Source organism: Engraulis encrasicolus, chromosome 19 (genome assembly GCF_034702125.1).
Source record: "Engraulis encrasicolus isolate BLACKSEA-1 chromosome 19, IST_EnEncr_1.0, whole genome shotgun sequence".
Classification (NCBI taxonomy): Eukaryota; Metazoa; Chordata; class Actinopteri; order Clupeiformes; family Engraulidae; genus Engraulis; species Engraulis encrasicolus.
In genome coordinates this window covers 28,286,987-28,297,672 of record NC_085875.1, presented here as the reverse complement: position 1 = coordinate 28,297,672, position 10,686 = coordinate 28,286,987, and the positions used below count along the sequence as shown (strand labels likewise).

The 10,686-nt window shown below is 45.7% G+C and overlaps 1 protein-coding gene across 1 annotated transcript; it reads left to right on the top strand.

Annotated features, from left to right (window-relative positions):
• Positions 1-212: 212 nt before the first annotated feature.
• On the top strand, positions 213-10,461 carry ythdf2 (YTH N6-methyladenosine RNA binding protein F2). The gene is made up of 6 exons (XM_063184027.1): positions 213-421; positions 647-671; positions 1,710-1,789; positions 2,551-4,389; positions 7,513-7,575; positions 9,345-10,461. The coding sequence occupies exons 1-6, from the start codon at positions 395-397 to the stop codon at positions 9,366-9,368; spliced, it is 2,058 nt and encodes a 685-aa protein (XP_063040097.1). The 5' UTR covers positions 213-394; the 3' UTR covers positions 9,369-10,461.
• The last annotated feature ends 225 nt before the right edge of the window (positions 10,462-10,686 follow it).

Below are 10,686 nucleotides of genomic sequence, written 5' to 3'. Positions count from 1 at the left end.
GTCTATGTCTGCATGGGAAAGAAACGTAATTTCAACTCTTTGTATGACCAGTGCACGTAAATAAATTGACAATAAAGCCTACTTGACATGACTTGACTTGAAAGAAGTTCACCTGTGAAGGCAGGTAGGTTTGACAGGAGCAACACACCTCCAATCCCCTAGATGGCGCTTATTGATCAAAATAAATTTGTTGTCTGTACACTTGGGCGGCTCGGCCATGTTGAAATAAGTCGCTCTCATCCAAGCTCTCGGAGCGAAGGAACTGCAGCCCGCCATTGTGTAGAATCCAAGCGCTGTAGAGAGACAGGGGCACTTGGCTAACTCTTAGATAGACATTTCATAACCCTGCCTAATTGAGCAAAAAAATAAGTACGCAGGCCCCAGGGAGAAAGAAATGTCAGCCAGCAGCCTTCTTGAACAGGTAAAGAGAGGTACTTTCTGAACTAATACGAGACCAAAAATTCCACCGAGACGTAGCTAGCTAGCTGGCTAGGTAGCACCAGAGCAGCAGTGACTCTCCCTCTGTAGTGCAGTAGGCCTGACCACCTGCTATAGGACTGACTGGTGAATATAAATTTCTTTATTTATTTTTCCTTCTTTTCCTCTCATAACTCAAACCTTCATGAATCACCTGGACCCAATCCAGAGACCGAAAGGCCAAGGAAATAAAGGTAAGTTGAGCTTTTAACACAAGTTTTACAACCACTTATCTTTTCGTGCGAGATGGAGACCTTACGTTTTGCTTGCGCTGTTCGTGTAACCACCACTAGCTGGCAAGCTAACGAAGGCCCGTTTTTTGTAAAGATGTTATTGACAAATTTGCGAAGACTGTCTTGGTGATGTCTACCAGAGCATGCACATTCTCGTCTTAAAAGCCTTCATGTGCATATAGTTTCCACTCTTTTCTTCGAAATGGTGTGCAATTTATGTCAGTGATCCAGGAAGCCCTGAAGTTGGACTAGCTCGCTAACTCTGCTAGCTGCTTCGTGATAAATCTAAGGAAGTGGAGTTGGTGATGCATGTTTCTTAGCAAGCTAGTCTACAGTCTGGACGGGAAATATGAGATGTGTGTCAAGAGCGTTGTGATATTTTTTCACAAGTAAGTGGATAGGGTGTCATGTCATGTACCGCCTATAACTTTGTATGAATTCGTAGAGGTATTTAAGGAAAAACACGATACAATGTTTGGTGACGCCAGCGGTTAGCTGATGTTAAACGTTACTGTAATTTAGTTGAGCGCCCGGGAAAGACGCAACCCCTGCGTGCCAACAGCGTGCTGGTGACGGCCCGTAAATCATACTCGTGTGTTGGCTGTCTTTCGTCAAAGGGCCATAAAATTATATTTTGCGCTTCACCGCTGGCCGTCTGCTTTCAGATGGGCACTCAATTTTTGAAGTTAACACTGAAAATAATTTACACGAAAGACGTTTCAGCAATGTCAGCACTTTAACACACGAGGAGGCAAGCGCCGTTATGTTATCTTAACTAGGCTCGAGGACAAGTGAAGTGTTTGCTATTCTGCATCCTTTGACATTTCCAGATGGTTCTCTTGACACACTATTGACACACACAACTTACATTTTAGAGCGTGTAGGCTACTACAAACTTGAGTCTAGTTCATGCTTAGTTTACTTGGAATGTTTTTGCCAAATTTATTTGTTCAACTTCTTTATTTGTTCAACTTCTTACCCACTGTATTTGTCCCGCAGTGCAAAACGGGACTGTCACACAGAAGGACACGCTAAATGATGACGAGTTCGAGCCTTACCTGAACACTCAAACCAGACAGGTATGCCAGCTTCACCTCACTGCCTAAAAGCCCACGCATGATCATAACCTATGCGTATAAGTTGTATATTAATTTTGTTGGGATGGTAGGTAATATTCAATATTTAGAGTGATGGTATTTACATATACTAATATCCACCTGGACTTATTGACACATGCTGTTAATTTCCCAATGAATATTCTTAAACTTCCACGGTTAACATTCTGGAAGTTTTGCAGGAGTTTTGTGATGAGTAAGTGATGAACACTGTAATGTAATGAAGGTCATCTTTTATTGGATGATTTAGGTTATAATGGGGGTGGAGCTCTGGGTTAAGTGGGCCGCCATGGGTATGAAAGGCCTTGTATTTCTCCTGTGAAGGAATGTCATCCTTTTGTCATGCGTGTGTTGCCACGACCACAGTGTGGGGGTGTGTGTGAGAACAGGCCTCTCATGTGAACTCCTATTCAAGACTGTCATCTGTCCTTCATGACAGCTTGTAGTTGATCTTCAATGAGTGCTAGGTCTGTTTTGGTAAAGCTTGCTAACTTTCGGTGAAGGCACGTTTTTCACAAAATGATAATTAAAAATTAATATGTATATAGTGTGCTTTGTCTTTTTTTATAGCACAGATGCAGTCTCAGATTCACTTAAATTGTATATGCATATTTTTATTTGCAATTAAACTCACCTCTTCCCTCTCTTTCTTTACCCTTCCTTCCTTCCTTCCTTCCTTCCTTCCTTCCTTCCTTCCCTTCCTTCCCCACCCTCCCGCCACCCAGAGCAATGCCTACACGGCCATGTCGGACTCGTACATGCCCAGCTACTATAGCCCCTCCATAGGCTTCACCTACTCCCTGAACGAGGCAGCATGGTCGACGGGCGGCGACCCCCCGATGCCCTACCTGGCGTCGTACGGGCAGCTGAGCAACGGGGAGCACCACTTCCTGCCGACCGACGCCATGTTCGGTGCGGCGCAGTCGGGCGCGCCGGCGCCCCTGGGCAGCAACCCTTTCCTGGGACAGCACGGCTTCAACTTCTTCCCCAGCGGCATCGACTTCTCGGCCTGGGGCAGCAGCAGCTCTCAGGGACAGTCGGCCGCCACGCAGAGCTCTGGCTACGGCAGCACGGGCTACGCCTATGCGCCCAGTTCGCTAGGGGGCGCCATGATCGACGGACAGTCACCCTTCGCCACCGCCACGGCCGCCGCTGCCACCAGCGAGCCGCTCAACAAAGCGGTGGGCATGAACAGCCTGGACCAGGGCATGGCTGAGCTTAAGATCGGCGGGGGCGGCGTTGTGGGTGGAGGGGCGGTCGGAGGTGCGGGCGCGGGCGTGGGAGGGGTTGTGGGCAGCATGGCTCCCAAGGTGGTGGGCTCGGGGCTCCCCGGGGGCCCCATTGGACACGTGTCCGGTGGCGTCCCCCCCAGCGCTGCCCCGACAGTCTCCATCGCCCCAGCCAAGCCTGCGTCCTGGGCGGACATTGCCAGCAAGCCGGCCAAACCGCAGCCCAAGCTGAAAACCAAGGGTGGGCTGGCCGGCACCAACCTTCCCCCGCCGCCCATCAAGCACAACATGGATATCGGCACGTGGGACAACAAGGGCAACGTCCCCAAGCCAGCTGCTGCCCCCCAGCAGATCCCCATGCCCGCCAACGGCCAGCCGCCCAATCAGGCGTCCCCGCAGCCCGGCGCCATGGCTGTGGGCACGCCCCAGCTGCCAATGAGCAACGGGCAAATGATGGTCAGCCCGCCCCAACTTGCCCAGCACCCCCACGCTCACCCCCACCCCCATGCCCACGCCCTCCCTCCCAACGGCCAGCAGCAGCCACAGCAGCCCGGCATGACCCTCCACCACCACCACCAGCAACACCACCCCCAGCAGCCCCCAGTCATGTCCCAGCCCCCTCCCGCCCCGCAGCAGCAATCCCAACCCACCCGCTGGGTGCCGCCGCGTAACCGTGCCAACGGGTTCGGGGACGCGGGCAGTGGCGCTCCGGGTCAGTCCCCTCCGGGAGGCACGGGGGCCGGCGGCGTTCCCGGCGGCATGCCCTCGGAACCACACCCGGTCCTGGAGAAGCTGCGCCTGGTCAACAACTACAACCCCAAGGACTTCGACTGGAACCCCAAGCAAGGGCGCGTGTTCATCATCAAGAGCTACTCGGAGGACGACATCCACCGCTCCATCAAGTACAACATCTGGTGCAGCACGGAGCACGGCAACAAGCGGCTGGACGCGGCGTACCGCTCGCTGGGCGCCAAGGGCCCGCTCTATCTGCTCTTCAGCGTCAACGGCAGCGGGCACTTCTGCGGCGTGGCCGAGATGCGCTCGCCGGTGGACTACAACACCTGTGCCGGCGTGTGGTCGCAGGACAAGTGGAAGGGCCGCTTCGACGTGCGCTGGATCTTCGTGAAGGACGTGCCCAACAGCCAGCTGCGCCACATCCGGCTGGAGAACAACGAGAACAAGCCCGTTACCAACTCGCGCGACACGCAGGAGGTGCCGCTGGACAAGGCGCGGCAGGTGCTGAAGATCATCGCCGGCTACAAGCACACCACCTCCATCTTCGACGACTTCTCGCACTACGAGAAGCGCCAGGAGGAAGAGGAGAGTGTGAAAAAGGTAACTAGCGGTAGCGGTCATGATGGAGCTAGATGCAGTCGCACCAAGCCACCCAGGTTCAAACACCATGAGTGAGGAAAGGAGAGCAGAGCAGATGAGAGGAGAGGAGAGCAGAGCTGCTTTGGGGCCAGTTTAGACGTTTAGACTGCATGCATGCGTGTCTGTCTGTCTGTGGAGTTCACCACGCTATTGTTGACAGCATGGCCAAGTGGCGGGTGGTCGAGGTCTTGATCTTGGTATTGTTTCTGTTCTGTTTGAAACATGAACTTGGGATACATGATCTGCCTGAATTTAAATGAAATTTTAAATTAAGATGCACTTTGATTTTTTTGTTGATCAATGCCTGTGTGTTTATTTGGACTGGAGTGAAAAAGAATTGTATGTGTTTGGATGAAACATACAGAAAATGCACTTTTCTGTTTATATCTGTTCATTAGTTACAGAGACTTCATGTTGTGATGTTGGCACTCACCTTATTGTGAGTGTACGTGATCCAAATTTCAGTGAATTAGCCAAACTTATGATCCATCTCTAAGGCTAATGCAGCAAGATATAATGCCATAGCTGCCCTGAGTTTTTTTATGTTGTGACGTGTTCAAAACTTCAGAAAGAAATTTGACATAGTAATATCTCTAAAACAGGACAAATTTGAACCATGATGAGGCTTTTGCACAAGGTAAAGTAGGTGTTATGGAGGCCATTTTTAGTCTAAACAACACATGTGTAGTTACTGCACTTTGCCTTTTGTAGGGCAGAATTGTTGTCTTCTGTTTTTTTGCCATCAGAGGTCCCTCAATGGTTTATCAGCATGTTGAAATTCTTTATATAAAAACAAGGCAGTTTGAGTTTTTATGCATTTTCATCACGGGCGTCATTAAAGATCCTAAGACCATCTAGCCAATTGACTGTCTTCAATCTCCTCTCTTCACTGGTGTGAGCTGGTGTTCTGTTCCGTGTGCTTAAAATGATTTTAAATGAAATGCACTTCTCAGCTTGACCTAACTGGTTATCACCAGACCTATTCACAGGTGAGATGAGGTCTGGAGACCTGCCTACTGTAAATCCCATAGGGGGTGTGTGGTTTACAATTGATGACTGCTGTTCATTGGCGGTCACGAATGTCTACTATTTGGCATATGTAGCCATCTTCAATCGTGTCAGTTGTATCTATTCAAACAAACTGCAGTCATCTTTCTGGGTATAGATTTCATGCGGTCTTTCAGATTGGAACAATTGTGCAAAGCGGCATGGGATTTCCCTGGCACAACGTGGCCATATCTTATTTAGGTAGAGTGGGGGAATGGTTAGCGGTGTCTTTTGATGCCCTCTAGCATCATGGATCAATCCAGTTCAAAGTCCATTTTATTCAGCACTTCACAGAAACTCCTTGAATTTGCTGGTTTCTCTGAACCAACTTTTTTATTTTGGGGGGGGACTAAATGAGAGCTATTACCAGAACCTGAACAAACCTGAAACGATTTGGCTGGAAACGTGCTCCCACAGCTGAGCTTCTGTCCCTGTCTTTAAGCATTCCCATGACGGGAACTCTTTGTTGTGTGTTTGTACTGGGTAGTTCAAAGTGCAGCCCATCTTTTTTATCCGCCCTCCTCATCCCAAGATCTGTTTAGTTGCTCTTCATCTTCCTACCTGAAGAGGGCGATATTGGGCTGAGCATGTCCCCTTTTCCGTGTGATTGATGAAGGGTGTTGTGACACTTGAGCTGCTTTGCTATTGAAGTCATCCGCAGCTTATATTACACATTGTTTTGCGTCCCCCATTTAAATGTTCAAAGGCTGCGTTCATGTATTTTTAATGATCCCGGGAGTAGGTTCCATCACACAAGCATATTATTCTCCTGGAGCGGGAGAGAATACCGTTGGGGCTAGTAGTTTTCCATGTTTACAGGAAAATTACACATGTAGCCACATTTTCTTTCCCCCCCTACAAACACTCCACCTCTGAGTCATTGGAAGAGCCACACTGCATAGCCTCAGAGTTGGTGCCGTATAATTCCTTAACTATGTCTCTAGGGTGTTGATTATGGCATATAGGTATGATTAGTGTTCACTTGTTCTGTGTATGGTGTCTGCACACTTCAGCTGACAACCATAGGAGTGATCAAATATGCACACGTGATTTTTGTATGTGCCCAAATGTGGCAGTTTGACTGGCTTGTATACTCAGGGTCTGATCCATCAAATGTTGTGTTCTTGTTTTGTTGGATTTATTGTAATAATAACCATATCAGTAATTGGGTTTTTGCAAGCAGATCATGAAAATAGGAATTCCAATTCAAATTTGTCCTTTCAGATGTGGAATAATGTATTTTTTCCTACCCTGTTGAATTGGCTACCATATATCTTTCATGACTATCTGATCAAAATGACGTGGTGTTGACTGTTTCTTGACTAATGACCAGGGCTGTAGTACTCGAGTCCGGACTCGGCGCGAGTCCGGTCTCAAGTCCGTTTTTTTATGGACTTGGACTTGTCTCGGACTCGGTATTGTTTGGACTCGGACTTGTCTTGGACTCGGACAATGGCCATGCCAAATTAGGCTTTTGGACTCGCTGGGTCTGTCATTAAGTTTTGTTTAGAACACTGGCCATTATAGATTATAAAGTGGAGCTTGAAATCCAATAACAAACAAGATTGTCTTCACATCCATGCCATATAGGTTATCTTCTAAGGTTCACACTATTGACATTCATCCTTTTCATTGTCAAACACTGACCGACATGTGACTCGGACTTGACTTGGACTCGAATCTTTTTGGAATCGGTCTTGTCTCGGACTCGAACCTCTTCGGACTCGGACTCGTCTCGGACTTGACTAGTACTGGTCTTGGACTTGTCTTGGACTCTACAAAAGTGGACTTGACTACAGCCCTGCTAATGAGTTATGGGAAACGGTTCCAATGAGCAACAAAACGGGCTTTACAAGATGGCAAGCTAATGACGTAACGGCCATCTGCAAGGCATTAATATTGACACGGAATACTGATTAGCGGTTCCTGTTGAAGAGGTGCTTTGTATGGTGGTGTATTGTCTTGTGTATTGCCATCTGCATTATACATGCTAACTTTCTTTTGTGTGTGTGTGTGTGCGTGTGTTTTTGCCGCCAGGTGGAAGTTCAGAGTGGGGACCCCTACACCAGTAATGCCAACAGGCCCCACTACAGAATGCAGGTAAACTACACCACCTCCACCATTGATAATGAAATATGGCTGATTAAACATTGCATGACAATGCAGCCAATTAAACGTCATATAATGGACATCTTGTCAGATGCTAGGGCCCAAGTGATTGACCGAAATGGCAATAGTATTTGTGTAGCACATCATCATGCATAACTCAGTCAGTGTGTTAAAGAGAAGAGAGAAGGAAAATATTGTATAAGGTAGAAAGCATTATAGAGTAGATAATTAACTATGGCTAAAGGCAAATTAAGCTGTTTTTAATGACTTGTAAAAACACCATTGGGGCAGTTTATTTTGGACAGGAAGCTGATGACCGCATTTGGCAGCTTAATAAACAAAAGTTTAGTGTGGTTTTGAAGAACAGATTTAGACATGCCCATAGACTGCCATTCTAAATCTGGTTGAGACCGTCCAAATTTGCCAAATAATTGAGACAGCAGCAAATATGAAATAAACCATAAAGGGGGCTCTGAAGCACTGCAGACAACTGATACAAGGGACTTAATGTGCAAAATGGTGCATTTGTCCTTTTTAATTTGGTGAACAGTAATGCGTAAAAAAAATGTTAGGTTAAGGTAAAGCCTGAGTAAAACCCACATTGTACGCAATCTATCCCATAATTTAATTTTTACCAGAGGATAATGTTGAAGAGCAGTGTTTCTCCAGTGCATCTGCTTTCATGTCCTGCAGAGGGTCGATTTAAAATGCCGGAAGTTGTATTTGTAGACAGCAGAGGGAGCCAGAGGGCATGGTTTTACAATAATAAGAGGCAGGTCTCTAAATTAACACCGACCAACCGGCCAAATGCTGGTGGAAATGCAGTTTGGCTGGTAGAAGAGAAAGCTTACTAGCCACTTTGACCCATTAGTGAGTATGTGTTTGACTAGTAAGATTGACCACTTCTAACCATTTTGGCTGGTGATGAAAAGAGTTAATTTAGAGTAGGGGTCGACCGATACCGTTATTTTAATGGCCGATGCCATACCGTTTTTTTTTTCCCCATCACCCTTGGCCGATACCCGATTTTGACACCCGATATTTGGGGCCGATATGGGTTTAAAAAAAAGGTTAAAAAATGACAAATATTCCAGGTCTCAAGTTAAAAATAAACATTCCTTTAACATTTTCAAATTGAGGTAGAACTTGTAACATTTAAACAACCACTCTAACAATCAAGTTATGTCTAACAATCAAGTAATAAAAAAATAAAGTGTCTTGGTGCTTTTAAAAAAACCTGAATGACGTACAATAATAAATATTGCGTATCGGCCAAAACCACACGCGTATCGGCCGATACTGATACACTTAAAAAATGCTCCAGATAAGACTTCATGTGAGTGATGCTAGGCTAGGTTAGTACATTTGGTAGGAAAAAGCTGCACATTTTAATATACCGTAAGTCTTGTGATTCAATGGAGTAGCAGGGCAGAGAGATGTTTTCGGCCCATCTTCAGAATATCTTCATAATCATTTGAAGGATGATTTTAACATCTTCCAAAACTCATTGAAGTTTTTGTGTTGTACTTCTAATATTAGTTTAGTGGCTAAATTGCATGCATGCCATCTTAAGTATGTCTGTTCTCACTTAACTATTAAGTTGTGTGTGCCCGCGCATGTGCGTGTCATTTTTATTATTGTATGTACCTCACAGAGGTATATATTATATCACATATTTTCACTTAAATTGATGTGAATTCTTAAGCACAATAGCTATGAGTATTTAATTTCTAAAATCATTTATTTTATTTTTCGCATAGGATCGCCAAGGACGTGTCAAGTAACAGTCACCATTTTGGGCAAAAGACTGTTGACGGCCCTACTGCTTTTCTCCTGTCTACATCCACATCTTTTCACAAACCGAAGAGGGGGGGAAACACACCCACGGATTTAAAAAAAGAAAAACAAAACAAAAAAGAAAAGACTTTTGATTTCTGATGACTTAAAAAAAAGACTTGGAACTTGTAGTAAAGAAAAAAGAAAACAATTATTCATAGGACTTCAACAACTTAATGATTCTATAGGACCCTTAGGTGAACCTTTGTGTTTTCCTTTTTTGTCCCACCCCTTTTCACTTTCCTTTTTTCTTTCGTCCTATGCTTTTTCTGTTTTTCCATTTTTTTTTTTTTTAAAGAAATCATTTTTGGATTTTTACAAAGCAATGCAAGACTTTGCTTGTGTATCTCAAAAAAGAGAGGCTCCTGGGAGGGATGGTGTAGTGTTGGCTCACTACTGCCCCCATCTGGCTGGGCAGGTTGTATCACTTTATTTGTAAAGCCCACGCGCTCCCCAGTGGAGAAAACAGGAAGCAAGTGGAAACTCTGCGGACAAACACACAGCTCGTAGTGGATTTGGAGACATGGGTAATGTCATCGTCAACGATAAACAAAAAATGAAACATACACGTTGTGATCTCCTTTCAAAAAAAAAGAAGTAACTTTGTTTTTTGTCCTTAATCACTCTTGTATCTGTCACAAGGAGGAATGGCCATGTATGACTTGTCCTTAGTTTGTCATGTTGTTGAGAGAAATGGGGCCGAGGGCGGGAGGAGGGATGGTCTGATGGCTGCGCAGGCAGGTTGGGGGGAGGCGAAGGTGTCAGATGGAAAAAAGATTTAAGTTGGGTTTTGGTCATTGTATAATTTGTATGGTAAGTGAACAGGGCCATTTATGGTAATCCTCTGAACATTTAGTTTCCATTTTTCCTGTCTCTTGGGCAGTTTAAATCATTGCTAGGGGTGCTCTCTTCCCTCCTTGTTTCGTTTCTCTTTCTTCTCCTTTTTTGTTTTTTCTCCTCCGTTTAAGTCTGCATCGGGATGGGCCTTGCTCCGATTCTTTCTATTAATCAGTTGAACGTAATAAACGTGTATACCCAGCATACCGTCTGTGTATTTGTGTGTGTCAGTGTGTGTGTGCCCGTATACAGCTTGTCTGCGCTTTGTGTTTTGTCTTGCACTATGTTGTTTGTCTGGTTTGTTTTCCACTCTTCAGGAACAGCAGATGAATGCATAATAATTACCATAACACTATCTTTGCGGTGTGTGTCCTATTCTCACTAACCTAACCTCCTTTTCCAACATCTGGCTTGTGTCGTCTCCTGTCT

What these genes read in the sequence shown, in the direction of transcription:
- ythdf2 (XM_063184027.1), top strand. Translation starts at nt 395, where the DNA reads ATGTCAGCCAGCAGCCTTCTTGAACAG. An exon ending in TGAACACTCAAACCAGACAG is followed by an intron (nt 1,790 to 2,550) that starts GTATGCCAGCTT and finishes CCCGCCACCCAG; the next exon opens with AGCAATGCCTACACGGCCAT. An exon ending in AAGAGGAGAGTGTGAAAAAG is followed by an intron (nt 4,390 to 7,512) that starts GTAACTAGCGGT and finishes TTTTGCCGCCAG; the next exon opens with GTGGAAGTTCAGAGTGGGGA.